The following is a 14,907-nucleotide window of genomic DNA, read 5'->3' on the forward strand; positions in this document are numbered from 1 at the left end:
CCTGCTTCACCTCTTCTTTGCAATGGAGGGAATTTATATTATGTACAGTGGAGAGCAAAGGTTTAAAGCCTCCTTATCGACTATCACCCCTACCAGATTCCCAAATGGACCACCATGCCTCATTTTTTTTAAGGCATTAATGTAATTTCTAATTGTGTGCATGGCATCTTGTCTACTTCAACCCTAAGGCTGTGTTCTAACTAGAGTTTCCTTGTACAACTTATGCATTGGTGTAGTCCTAAACTGGAAATACGGAGAATGGTAGTTCAAGAGTGACGTAAGTTAAGGAATCCTCAATGAATCTTCTAAGAAAAAGCAGGATAAAGGTGGCAATTGGCATAGGAATTCCAGCTGTTTACTCTGCTGATCTTACTGATTCCCAGCCTGTAGGTTATACTAGGAACATTCAGCAATGAGATTAACACAGTTCTATCCTACGTAGCATGCAAGTGTCCAGTGCACTGAAATGACATTCAAACAATTCATTCTGAAAATGCCCTGGAAGTTGCTCCTACTGCTCAAGTTACTTTTAGCTTCTGTAATGAATCATATTAACGAAAAGACAGAAAAAACCAGCCATGCCTTGTTTAGAGAAACCAATATGAAGGGATGATAGCCTTGAAATATCTGAAAGGATGGGGATAAAGAAGATGAACTGTTCACTCCAGCAACTTAAAAAATATAATAGAGTTTAAGCTGCAAGAGCACAGAACTGCCTAGGGTAAATTGACCAATTAAAATGTAACAAGTCATCAGATTGGGATGGATCTGAAACAACACAATCTAAGATGCCAAGGGACTCAGACTAGGGACTCTGGAAGTAGAGTTAAAACACCATCAAGGGCAGCTCACAGTCTGAAGGAATTATTTGCTTGATCTCTGCTGAGCAGCAAAACCACCTAGATAATAGACACAGAGGACACTACTGTTCATCAGCCCAGTCAAACCAAGTGGTAATAATAATAATAATAATTTCTTATTTATACCCTGCCCATCTGGCTGGGTTTCCCCAGCCACTCTGGGCGGCTCCCAACAGAATACAGTCATACATCGGGTTGCGAACGCTGCGGGTTGCGCATTTTCGGGTTACGGACACACCGAACCTGGAAGTACCGGAACAGGTTACTTCTGGGTTTCGGCACTCGCGCATGCGCAGAAGCACTGAATCGCGTCACACACGTGCGCAGACGTGGTACTGCGGGTTGCGAATGCGCCTCCCACACAAATCACGTTCGCAACCCGAGGTTCCACTGTATTAAAAACCTGATAAAACAGCAAACATTAAAAACTTCCCTAAAGGGCTGCCTTCAGATGTCTTTTAAAAATAGGATAGCTCCTTATTTCCTTGACATCTGATGGGCGGGCTTTCCACAGGGTGGGTGCCACTACCCTCTGTCTGGTTCCCTGTAACCTCACTTCTCACAATGAGGGAACTGCCAGAAGGCCCTCGGCGCTGGATCTCAGTGTCCTGGCTGAACGATGGGGGTGGAGACACTCCTTCAGGTATACTGGGCCGAGGCCATTTAGGGCTTTAAAGGTCAGCACCAACACTTTGATTTGTGCTCAGAAATGTACTGGGAGCCAATGTAGGTCTTTCAGGACCGGTGTTATATGGTCTCAGTGGCAACTCCCAGTCACCAGTATTGAACGCTGTATTTCTGTCCATAAAGTCACACTGTAAGTTGACAGTTGATCTGTTATTGAACCTAGGTCTCCTGACCCTGAACTGTTTTATGCTTTACTTTGGTTTCCTCTTTTCCATTTTTTTTTTCTTTTATCCTTTAGCTACAGAACCATCCCAGGGCTCTCAGTTACTTCAGCAGCAAATAAACAAGCCGAAACAATAATTAATGACAGAGCTATAAATCACCTCACTGAATATGATACGTGACAAACCAGTATAGCTTTTGCCAAAGGAGAGGGGGAAACCATTTCCTCTCCAATTTATTAGTTTGTGAACATTCTAGCAAAGAACAGAGACAGTGAGAAAAGAGAAGATTTTTTAAGCAGAATATTTTCAAGTGGACTTTGGTAAAGTCCCCTACACACAGTTAGAAAATAATCAATGCATGAGATGCAAAAACATGGCCAATGATCAGACACTGCCTAAACTTTTCCAGTACAGTGGAACCTCGGTTGTCGAACGTAATCTGTTCCAGAAGACCATTCGACTTCTGAAACATTCGACAACCCAGGCGCGAAGGGAGAATCTCAATTTCAACGGCGAAAATCGAAAAACATGCAGCGGAAGCCGTTCACCTTCCAAGGCGTGTTCGAAAAAGGAAGCATTTACTTCCAGGTTTTTGGCATTTGGGTTCTGAAACATTCATCAACGGAGACATTTGAGAACCAAGCTTCCATTGTACTTGACTTCCAAGTTGAATTCCACTCAAATGCCCAATAGTTATTACTAGAACTGGAGTGAATTGAGATGTCATCAGCATGACGAGAAAGAAATGGAAAGAACTCTGCTTATCACCCCAAGGGTGATAAATTATTGGGGGGCCCAGGTAAGACCTGACCCACATAATCAATCATATGACGCAGTGCACACACACCAGTTGAATGGCAATGCCCATCAACTTTGGGGGGCCCCAGCTCCCTCAAATATTTTATTGGGGGGCAAAGACCCCTCAGCCCTTAGAGGTTGGCTCCTATGCCCTACACACTAAAAAGGGCCTGGAACTGAGGTCTGAAGAGGAAGGAGGTGCCATTACTCCTTCCATGTACAGACTGGGCAGGGTCTGAAATGCCTGAATTGATTCCTGATGCTCTAAAGCAGAGGAGTTGAGGTGGGTTGCCCAGGTCTGCTGGGTGATCTTGGGGGCCCGATTGGATTTCTGAGCTGAATGAGCAACAGAGGATTAATGGGATTTCATTGTGCCAGCTTGGCATGTAGGCATGGCCAGGTTCACCTTAACAATGTCACACCCAAACATCTGCCAATGCACTAGATTCAGATTGAGCTCAGAAAGCAGATGTGGAACTTCTAGGGGGTAACAAGATTTCTGAAGCCATATTGCTGTTTATTCTGGCACTGTGAGCCATTATGAAAGGCACCAGATAGCACCAATGATATAATGCCAGTTGCTTTATTAAAATTGGAGTGACACTGAGAAATGAGAAGCCTACACTAGCGTCAAAACCCAACATATTGGAAAACATTTGTCATGCCCTGACTGACACAATATAGCGGTGGAATAAAATAAGTAGTGATGATTGAACTATCGTTACTATTAATTGTCTGATATAGCTTGTTTTAATTTTAAAAAATTATTTTGTAAACATAACCCTGTTTATTCTTGCATCAAACCTGTAGGCCTTTTGTTGTTGTTTAGTCGTTTAGTCGTGTCCGACTCTTCGTGACCCCATGGACCAGCGCACGCCAGGCACCTCTGTCCTCCACTACCTCCCGCAGTTTGGTCAGACTCATGTTTGTGGCTTCGAGAACACTATCCAACCATCTCATCCTCTGTCGCCCCCTTCTCCTTGTGCCCTCCATCTTTCCCAGCATCAGTGTCTTCTCCAGGGAGTCTTCTCTTCTCATGAGGTGGCCAAAGTACTGGAGCCTCAGCTTCACGATCTGTCCTTCCAGTGAGCACTCAGGGCTGATTTCATTAAGAATGGATGCGTTTGATCTTCTTGCAGTCCATGGGACTCTCAAGAGTCTTCTCCAGCACCATAATTCAAAAGCATCAATTCTTCGGCGATCAGCCTTCTTTATGGTCCAGCTCTCACTTCCATACATCACTACTGGGAAAACCATGGCTTTAACTATACGGACCTTTGTTGGCAAGGTGACGTCTCTACTTCTCAAGATGCTGTCTAGGCTTGTCATTGCCCTTCTCCCAAGAAGCAGGCGTCTTTTAATTTCGTGGCTGCTGTCACCATCTGCAGTGATCATGGAGCCCAAGAAAGTAAAATCTCTCACTGCCTCCATTTCTTCCCCTTCTATTTGCCAGGAGGTGATGGGACCAGTGGCCATGATCTTCGTTTTTTTGATGTTGAGCCTCAGACCATATTTTGCGCTCTCCTCTTTCACCCTCATTAAAAGGTTCTTTAATTCCTCCTCACTTTCTGCCATCAAGGTTGTGTCATCTGCATATCTGAGGTTGTTGATATTTCTTCCGGCAATCTTAATTCCAGCTTGGGATTCATCCAGCCCAGCCTTTCGCATGATGTATTCTGCGTATAAATTAAATAAGCAGGGAGACAAAATACAGCCTTGTCGTACGCCTTTCCCAATTTTGAACCAATCAGTTGTTCCATATCCAGTTCTAACTGTAGCTTCTTGTCCCACATAGAGATTTCTCAGGAGACAGATGAGGTGATCAGGCACTCCCATTTCTTTAAGAACTTGCCATAGTTTGCTGTGGTCGACACAGTCAAAGGCTTTTGCATAGTCAATGAAGCAGAAGTAGATGTCTTTCTGGAACTCTCTAGCTTTCTCCATAATCCAGCGCATGTTTGCAATTTGGTCTCTGGTTCCTCTGCCTCTTCTAAATCCAGCTTGCACTTCTGGGAGTTCTCGATCCACATACTGTTTGAGCCTTCCTTGTAGAATTTTAAGCATAACCTTGCTAGCGTGTGAAATGAGTGCAATTGTGCGGTAGTTGGAGCATTCTTTGGCACTGCCCTTCTTTGGGATTGGGATGTAGACTGATCTTCTCCAATCTTCTGGCCACTGCTGAGTTTTCCAAATTTGCTGGCATATTGAGTGTAGCACCTTAACAGCATCATCTTTTAAAATTTTAAATAGTTCAGCTGGAATACCATCACTTCCACTGGCCTTGTTATTTGCAGTGCTTTCTAAGGCCCATTTGACTTCACTTTCCAGGATGTCTGGCTCAAGGTCAGCAACCACACTACCTGGGATGTACGAGACATCCATATCTTTCTGGTATAATTCCTCTGTGTATTCTTGCCACCTCTTCTTGATGTCTTCTGCTTCTGTTAGGTCCTTACCACTTTTGTCCTTTATTATGGTAATCTTTGTACGAAATGTTCCTTTCATATCTCCAATTTTCTTGAACAGATCTCTGGTTCTTCCTATTCTGTTGTTTTCCTCTGTTTGTTTGCATTGCTCGTTTAAGAAGGCCTTCTTGTCTCTCCTTGCTATTCTTTGGAAATCTGCATTCAATTTCCTGTATCTTTCACTATCTCCATCGCATTTTGCTTGCCTTCTCTCCTCCGCTATTTGTAAGGCCTCGTTGGACAGCCACTTTGCTTTCTTGCATTTCCTTTTCATTGGGATGGTTTTCGTTGCTGCCTCCTGTACAATGTTACGAGCCTCCATCCATAGTTCTTCAGGCACTCTGTCCACCAAATCTAAATCCTTAAACCTGTTCGTCACTGTAGGCCTTTTACTTTCCCATTTTACTTGTGAGGGTGAGAGACAGTGAGTTGCCCAGGCCTGTCCCTGTTAAGATCTATGAGAGAGGCCCTGCAACATTCTGATATATGCTATGCTGTAACAGGAGAGCCTTCTCAGTGGTGACACCTCAATTACGAAGTTCCCTCCCCTCTGAGATATGACTGCTATCACAAGAAATACCATCAGTGTCGTCACCTAAATTGATGGTATATTTGCAGTCACTTTTGGCTATCCTGCCTCGAGGAAAAGCAATAGAAAACAGGCCAGGCATAAAGGTTAGCAAAGGAAGAGATACTGAAACAAGCTGGGTTATTTTATTTAGAAAAACAAGAGGAACCATACAGCACTCATACAAGCACAGTCAGACCTCAGAAACTGAATGGAATCCGTTCTGGAAGTCCATTCAACTTCCAAAACATTTTGAAACCAAGGCACGGCTTCCAACTGGCTGCAGGAAGCCATGGGAACTTCTGTCAGCCATTCCGGTTCAAAGAACGTTCATAAACCGGAACACTCACCTTGGGGTTTGTGGCGTTCGGGAGCCAAAACATTCAAGTCGCAAGGCATTCGACTTCCAAGGTACGATTGTATTTGAACCAGAGTCCCTCATATCCAAAGCCAGGCCTGCACTTCACTAGATCTCCAACCGCATTTAGCCCAGGGGATTTTCTTGACTTTCACTCTTAATACAAGTTGACCTTTTCATTGAATGAAATTCACAAAAGCCAATTTCATTGTAAGCATTTCTGCACAGAGCACTGCGAACCTGCCTGAGTCACCGTGCCCTGGCAAATCTTTTTCTGTGAAGGGTGGGGTAGAAATCAATCAGTCAAAATCAGTCAGTCAATCAAATAGTAGCACAGATACTCACACGTGCTTAGAAGGATGCAGAAATGTGGTTTATAAGAACAGCAAACGTGTCTGTAGTTAGTCTCAGCATAAACCAGTCTCTCCTTAAAAGGGAGATGTAACCAATCCCAACTCCCCCAGGGGGTATACCTATCTGATACATCTGCTTGCAAAAATATGTTTGCCACATTCAAACTTGATGTGTTTTAGCTTAGAAGTTGTGGCAAGATGTGCCTGTCTTGGGGGTTTGCCAGCCCCACTTTAAACTAGCTCTAAGTTCAAGATATGATGTTGCCTTATGCCAGGGATGAGGAATCTGTGACCCTCCAACTGTTGCTGGACCCCCAGGGATGATATGAGTTATAGTTCTTTTAGTGTGGCAGCTCCCACTCTTCGGAACTCCCTGCCTATTGACATCAGGCACATGCCTTCACTTTGTGCTTTTCAGTGCCTGCTAAAAACATTTATGTTAAGATAAACCTACCCAGATAAGTAGAATGTTTACATGTGTTTTGATCTCTGTAACTTATTGTAAATTTTCATCATTTTTGGATCTTTTAAATAACTGTTTTTAACTGAGATTGCTGGTAATTTTATTGCTTTATTCCTCTTGTAAACCGTTTCAATTGTTGTTGTTGTTGTTTTTACAATCAAGTGGTATATCAAATAAACTCTACATAATCATCATCATCATCATCATCATTTTATTTGTATGTCGCCTTTCCACAGTTAAAACAATGCTCAAGGCAGCTTACAATATGAAAATATTTACATAGTTACAAACACAGCAGAGTAGTCATAAAAATAAATAAAACACAACAAAAACTACATAACCAAACTGAAGAGTTTCCACATAAAAATAAACATAAAAAATAATAATATCTGCAACAGCAAAAACTCCCGACAAGACTTCCTCCCAAATACCCCAGTCCTTGTTGGGCAGTGGCAGCAGAAACAGCAGTTCTTATGAAGCCTGCCAGGCCCCGCCCTGGGCCAGGTAGAGAGAGGCAGGAACGGGGCCCTCAGGCTCCCAGCAGGTCAGACTACAGCATACGCCAGGGGTCCTCAAACTTTTTCAGTCCACTGTCCCTCAGACCTTGTGGGGGGCTGGACTATATTGGGGGGGTGTGAAAGGCAGAGGAGGGACAATGAGCAGCGCAGAAAAGGGTTCCAGAGAGGGGCTGCTTTAAATGGCGGCCACTCGAGAGGGGTGTTCAGCCAACCACGGCTCCTGTGTCTTGTGAGCGGCAGGGCCTGGCGGCAGCAGCAAAACAATGACCGGCGCACAAAAGGGCTCTGGAGAGGGGCTGCCAGCAACAAAGCCCAGCCCCCTTCCTCCTCTAGGAAGGGCAGAGAGAAGCCAGGAGGAGGGAGGGAGGAGGCGGCACCGGCAGTGGCGTCGTGCGTGGGAGAGGGAGGGAGAGGGAAAGAACGCGCACGCTGGCAATCCACGCGGCGATTCCCAGTCTGTCCGCAGGCCAGATTTAGAAGGCAATTGGGCCTGATCCAGCCCTCGGTCCTTAGTTTGCCGACCCATGGCATAAGCCTATCCATGTCTACTCAGAAATAAGTCTCATCAAGTTCAAGGGGGCTTACTTCCAGGTCCATGTGAAGAGGACTGCAGCCTTAGTGGTATGGGAACACTGAGAAAAGTCTAAGCACCCTCTCTTCACAAATTCAAAGCAGGGCTACTGTACTTCCTCCCTCTATTCAACTAATGCTCTACTACAGCTTTTTCCAACCTGGTACTCACCAAATTCTCTTGAACCACCTACCGTATCCAGACAGCAGCAGCAGCAGCAGCAGTTGCAGCCCCCCACAGCCAAACAGCCCTTAGCCTGCATTACTGGCTTATGTCACAGTTCATCTCAGCCAACCACAAGGATTGGCAGAATTGCCCGCCAAAATTTAAATTCAACATGGCCCTAGTGGGGGGGTGCTTCGGCGATGGACGTGGCAGGGATGTTCTTCTGTCATGTCCGTTGCCAGGGCATAAAGCCGGCTGCGCTGTGACGTACCTGGTCAGTCATCCCACCTGGTATACTGTGGCTCTGCCTGGAGGTAAGTGGGCAGTGCACTTATATGGCCTTGCTATGGGATTACTCAGGGCCACGGAGGAATTTGCTTGCCGACAAATGGGGTTTTTGCCTTCCTCATAGCAACTGTCACAACTTTGGCAGGTAAAGCCATTGGGTTGGATTCTTCAGTCGAATGCTAAGGGGTGAGTGCATGCCCCACCCCCAGATTCTGGATCAAAATTTAGGGTAGCCCAGTAAGGCTCTTTCCAATAGCTTACGGGCCACAGAACACCCCAAATGGAAATCTGGTATGATCACCCTATGACATGATCTGCATCATGTGGGGATCCTTAATCCCAGGATCAACCCTGACGGAATTCAAGTAGGTAGCCGTGTTGGTCTGCCGTAATCAAAATAAATTAAAACTATTCTTTTAAAAGATAGTTAAAAAGACTCTCTTTTAAAACCTAAAAACTCCCTTAAAAGAATCAAGTCTTTAAAAAAGTTATATGATCTAAGAAGGTCTTTAAAAGAATCATTCCAAAAGAATTAAAAAATTATAATGTAGCACCTTAGAGACCAACAGAGTAGTTTTAGGTACCTCAGGTTACATACGCTTCAGGTTACATACGCTTCAGGTTACAGACTCCACTAACCCAGAAATAGTGCTTCAGGTTAAGAACTTTGCTTCAGGATAAGAACAGAAATCGTGCTCTGGTGGCGTGGCGGCAGAGGGAAGCCCCATTAGCTAAAGTGGTGCTTCAGGTTAAGAACGGACCTACGGAATGAATTAAGTACTTAACCCGAGGTACCACTGTATAAGCTTTCGTGTGCATGCACACGGAATTATCAGCCAACAGTGGGGTTGACTGATTCAGGATATATACCCAATGTCTATTCCAAAACCGACTTACATCTGTAATCACTAATTGCTGTAATTACTGCTGTTTTATATATTGTTGTTTTAGAAACACCATTGTACCCTCCCTGGAGACAAAATTGAATTAGGGTAGGCTATACAAATTTTAATTAAATAAAATGATGGCAGCCATTCACATAGTTTCATTTTTCCCCTTTCTCATAATCAGCAAAATACTTTGAGCTGACTTCAGCTGTAGAGTTGAACAAGGGGTAATGTAGAAAACAAATAAAAAATAATACAAATAATACATATTAGACTACGACTGCAGCGGTTAATCAATTAATTGGTTATATTAACTAATTAAAGACCACATGTCCTCATCTCCATATGTGCAGTGATACACACATATACCTGAACAGATGTTGGGATCATTAACCTTAAGAGTCATGCCTGAATGTGCAGTTTATTACATAGATATGGGCAGGACATGGGCAGTATTAAAATTGGAGTGGCAATTATTTGGTCAAATCTACAAGTGCTTGGAGTGGGGCAGGATTCTTTCTGCCCTGCAGCCCTCAGCAACACCTCCACTCCCCCCAAAAAACAAATAGATCCAGGGGAGTTGGGGAACACTACAGGAAAGGTGTAGGCAGTGCTGTTTTTCTAGAAAAAGAGGTGCTGAAACTCACCATGAATGCCTCCCTTGTTCTTTTATAATGGCAATGGTGCCCAACTAAGAGGTGCCGGAACTGAGTTTCCGTGAGTTCTGGCTGAAAAAAAAGCCCTGGGAGGGAAAGTCAGCAAAAACTGTTTCCCCTCCTCTTCCATCCAGATCTAAAGCCCTTCTGAAACTGCCAGGGCACCAACAGAATTCCATTTTCTTTGAGTCAAAGTTCTGGAACAACACTCACAATGGCAGGGGAATTGCACTTCCATGGCAGCCGTTACCCTCAATTCAACAGACAACAGATTATTCTTTAATACAAAGCAGTCACCAACAAGGCACTGGCAAGCTCCAGAATGCCCACCGGTACCTCCTATGGTACTTGCAAAAGTTCTCAGTAAATAACCTTCTGCATCCATTCTGCATGAGAGACTGTTCATGCTTCCTGCTCAGTTCCTGCTTAAACTGGCTTGCCCTCTCCTACACTGAACAGTCACATTTTACTAGATGCCAGGATTGGACACCCAACCTCCTTTCCATTCTGAACAGAGCAAAGATTTGAAGAGCTTTTCCACGGAAGTGTGCCTGTTGGTGGTTTTACCCACTGACAGGAGGTGCTGATGGTCCTCTCTCTCTCTGCTCTTTTAAATGAGGTGGCCATTTTGCATTATGTTAAACATGCTGCGGCAGCCATTTTGTGACTGGCACCCACGGCATTTTCTCAAAATTCCAAATGTGCCCACTAGCCCAAAAAGGCTGGTGACCCCTGATTATTTTTAAACGAGGTATTCCCCTGTTTCTCTTACACTGGGAGAAATGACTCTTCTAAAACCATGCCTGCAACCCACCAACACCTGTGCATTATCTGAAACATCCATCCCAACTTGGTGGTCTACAAGTGTTAATGGACTACAAGTCCCAAACTCCCTGACCATTGGCTATATTGGCTGTGACTGATGAAAGTAGGTGTTCAACAACCTGCAAAAGGCACCAGGCTGGGAAAGGCTTTTTTGTTTTTAAGGGAAATACCCTCAGGCCAAACAAGGTGAGCCAGTCCTGGTCTAGATAATGCAGTTTTATCTTGACTTCAACACAAAATAAATTAAGGGCCTTCTCCTCTACCTTATAGCCTTCACATCAACAGACCTGAGCATCATCTCAAGTTCCACATGTTTTTGTAGTCTGTTACTCCATCATAATATTGTTACAGTAGCATAAGGTTTGAGAACGCATGTTTTTTTTGGTAACATGTGGTTCTGCCCTCAGAACTAGGTAGTACAACATGGCTGTGGCTGGTTAAAGCTGCAGTGTAAGCCTATATATCTGCATTACATTGGACTTTGAAAAGATTATGGCAAATTCCAGATGGAGTCAAACACACTGGGGGAGCTGGCAGCCCCATGGCAGATGGAATTCAGATCAGTAAAGATGTTTCTTTATAACACAGCAGCCGCTGGAACAGCAACAGGGTGCTTGGGTGCATTAAAACAAAAGGACAGAAATGAAAACGTAGAATAGATTACGAGGACAATGACACTGAAAAATGAGACTGTGCCACCCGTGTCAGAGTCAAAATAATAGAAAGCATTAGTCAAGCCCAAGAAATCACATGATTGACATACGAATCGTAACTTTTGTGGTACAACAAAAAAGGCAAGGTGTATGTTGGATTGGGTTGCTTTTGTTTGCCCTCTGGTTTCTGGGCTCTGAGGATTTACTGGGCTTGAGTTATTAAGCTTTCCCCTACAAATTTTATTTTTAAAAATAAATGGTTGATTTAAAAGAAGTAAATTACATCACTGAAGGAGCCACTGCTTTATATGGGGGGTGTGGGTGTGGGTGCGCGAGTGTGAGCGCACAAGCACACAAAATAAAACCCGAAAAAGTCAAATAAGCTTACACCTTTTTGCCCCATAAGCTAGGGCTGTCATACATCCAGGATTTCCCAGACATATCTGGGATCTGTCCATCGGAAACAGCGTCTGGACAGAATTTACAAAAATTGTTAAAATTGTCTGGGGAAACCCAGGAGTATGGAAATCATGACAGAAGTGTTGGATTTTTGGTAAATTTCCTTAAAAATACCAAAAAAAAACCCTCATTGTTCAAAGTTGTTCAACTCAGCAACCCTGCTATAAGCACCTCTGACCAGGCACTGAAGTTGGCACTTATGTGTTGGCAGAGCACATCTTTGAGCCTGTGGGATAGCTCAGCTGGTAGAGCACGAAACTCTTAATTTCAGGGTCATGGATTCAAGTACCACATTAGCCAAAAAGATTTCTGAATTGCAGGGGGTTGGACTAGATGACCCTCATGGTCCCTTCCAACTCTACAATTCTATGATTCTATGAAGCACAATGTAATTGTGATTATATGGGTTGGCTAACCTTCTCAGGGAGTATAAATAGAAAGGTTTCTGTCTCAAAACAGGAGATGGGGCTATACATTTCTGAACTACTGGTCTAAGATTGTGCAAGAATCTTGTGCCTAGTGTCATATAAGCTTCAAGCTTATATTGGCTTTACACCAATTTAACTGTAATGGCTTCCCTCCAATGATCTTGGGAACTGTAGTTTGGCAAGGACACTGCAGATTCTGTTAGAAATCCCTAGATCCCCAAATACAGCCACAGTTCTCTGTGGAAAGGTAATGACTATAAGACAAGTTTCTCTGTAGTATAAATGTGTCCCAAGAATTGCTTTAAATGTGATTTCTTTTTCCTACACAAAATAAGCTCCCCATAGAAAACCTCATACATCACCATGTCTGGAAAAAAGTGTTCCTATTTATATTGAAAAACTGCCACGTCTATGGAAGTTACTCCACAGCAAAACACTTGATGGTGACAAAATAAATTTTGGCATTGTCTTCAAACTGCTCATGGATTTTGTTTCGTTTTGGGTTTTTTATATTGAGATTTATCTTCATGTAGGGAAAAGGTTGCACAGCTAACTCATAGCCGTTTCACTCTAGCAATCCTTTTCTTTGCTCTTAAAGCAGCTTGTTATTTAGCCAACCTCAGATGGGGAACACGTAGCAATGGAAGTCCTGCAGTGGTCATCCCCCATTCACTTAGAAAGGAGGCCTTTGAAGAGGGACTTCAGGTCACCTTCAGGTGGGGTGTGTGAGAGAGAAAAGCCCATCCTGACTCTCCAAAGTCACCACTGCTATTGCAAACCTTTGCACTCCCACAGCCACAGCACCTTAGGCACATGCCCAACCCAAATGGGCCATGGAACCTGGAGAGAGAGACTAAGCCACCGCCCGTCCGAGCCTGCAGCAATGCTTGCACAAATCCTCCGGCCCCCTTGCCCTGTTCCCTTCCTCCCTTGCCGTTGGAGGCACACACAGCTGGTGCCGATTTCCTGGCTCGCGCTCCATCTTCATTTTGCTCCAAGCTCGGTCATTTGCGCTCTGATTATCTCTCATTACCAACGACCTTGCTGTAATGAGTTTTAATCTGCCTCGTATTAATTAGAAACATTTTCATTAGCCAACTCGATTTTGGGTAAATAGCTAATAGAAGCGTCTGGGCTGCGATTAGTTATCAATAGGGGTTGTTAAGGGGGAGGAGCGAAATGTGTATAGGGAGCAGCTGTTCCCCATCTACATCCAAATGAGGCAACAATGGAACCCTTCTTACAAGGCCTCTTTAGAAAATCTTGGAAGCCAGGCCTAATTTAAAAAATAAAAAAATCATACCCAAGAACATAACACTCTGGGCAGTTCACCAGCGCAAGACTCAGTGAAACAAATGGGAACTGCTCAAGAGCAAAGCAGGACACCAAGTCATGGTCCACCACAGTGCTCTTGAACTGCTCCTGCCCATTTCACAATTATCTGGCCCATGGTATTCTCAGACACACGGACAGAGATTGCAATCCAATTCCAGAGTTACCCAAGCTAAAGGTCACTTCTACGTATTCAGGGCACGAGGCTTCCCTCAAAGAATCCTGGGAATTATGGTTTACCTCTTCACAGAGATATGATTCCCCGAACCCTTGACAAACCACATTTTCCAGGATTCCTTGGGGAAGCCGTGTGACTTCAGCCCACCTAACATCTCTGCATCTATCAGTGTAGCCCAGTCTTCAGAACAGGGGTGGCTGGCCTGTGGCTGTCCAGATCATGTTGGATTTCATCTCCCATCAGCCCCCAGGCAGCATGGCCAAAGTCAACTATGAAAGGCCTTGGAGCCCAGCAACATCTTGGCAGCAACAGGATAGCCACCTCTGCACTAGAACTCTAGATTTGGGCTTAGAGAGTTTGGATTAACTCCTGGTCTTGAACAGTTCATTTTTCCTATGCAGAGAAACCAGCAAGTAAAACTTCTCATTTATAAAATGCATTTGTTTAGAATTATGGTCTCTGTTGTGTCTCTAAAACTGAATGTGTATAACATAATTTCCCTTCTACTAGGGTCAAGCCAGATATGATGCAACAGGTTGGCAATGCTCTTCCTCTCTTCCTTTTCTCTTGCGGAGGTAACAGCATTTCAAGAGTATGAGAGATATACACTGCAGAAAGGGCATAGGAGAAAAGGCTTGAGCAACCTCTCCCAAAGACACTGCTAATTAAAACAAAAACTGCAAGAAATCCTAATCATGGATCTCTTCTCTCTACATCACATCTGGCTCAGCTCTCAATCATTCTTGCAATGTGATTGTCTTGTGAACCACACTTTTTTTACATAATGGCCACCACATGGGAAGCTGATTGATAAGCTTCTGAATTAAAAACCACCACCTTCTAAATCCCACTGCATCTCTCCTGCACTCCAATCTAGATCCCATCCATACCAAACGTTTCAAGCACATTTAATGAACATGGCTCCCACACACACACACAAAGCATTGTGGGAACTGTAGTTTAAGGGTGCTCAGAGCTCTGTGGTGGGTAAACTACAGTTCCTTGCAGGGAGCCATGTGCTTTAAACATGTAATGTAGATGTGACCTAAGTGTGCAACGTGCAAAGAAAGGGAAAGGCTTGGTTATATCCTTGGAGCAAACAGTGCTGCCACTGCCCCAGGTCTGTAGATCCCTGGTGGGAAAAGTTGCCTGTGAAAGCAGACCCCACATATTTTGATGCACCAGACTCCTGCAAATCCACCAGCAGATACCGGTACTTCCCAGGTCTTGC

The 14,907-nt window shown here is 44.1% G+C and overlaps 1 protein-coding gene across 6 annotated transcripts in view; it reads right to left on the reverse strand.

Annotated features, from left to right (window-relative positions):
• The window catches only part of ADCK1 (aarF domain containing kinase 1), a 124,499-nt gene that overhangs the window by 87,723 nt on the left and 21,869 nt on the right, over positions 1-14,907 (reverse strand). Inside the window, exon 1 of one of the 6 annotated variants that reach the window (XM_053378233.1) lies at positions 9,793-9,965. The exons of the other annotated variants lie outside the window; for them this stretch is intronic. Coding sequence (XP_053234208.1) covers positions 9,793-9,795 — 3 coding nt within the window. The 5' untranslated portion in view covers positions 9,796-9,965. Of the gene's footprint in view, positions 1-9,792; positions 9,966-14,907 lie in introns of those variants that run through there. 6 annotated transcript variants of the gene reach the window in all.

The sequence above is a fragment of the Podarcis raffonei genome, chromosome 1, assembly GCF_027172205.1.
Source record: "Podarcis raffonei isolate rPodRaf1 chromosome 1, rPodRaf1.pri, whole genome shotgun sequence".
NCBI lineage: Eukaryota > Metazoa > Chordata > Lepidosauria > Squamata > Lacertidae > Podarcis > Podarcis raffonei.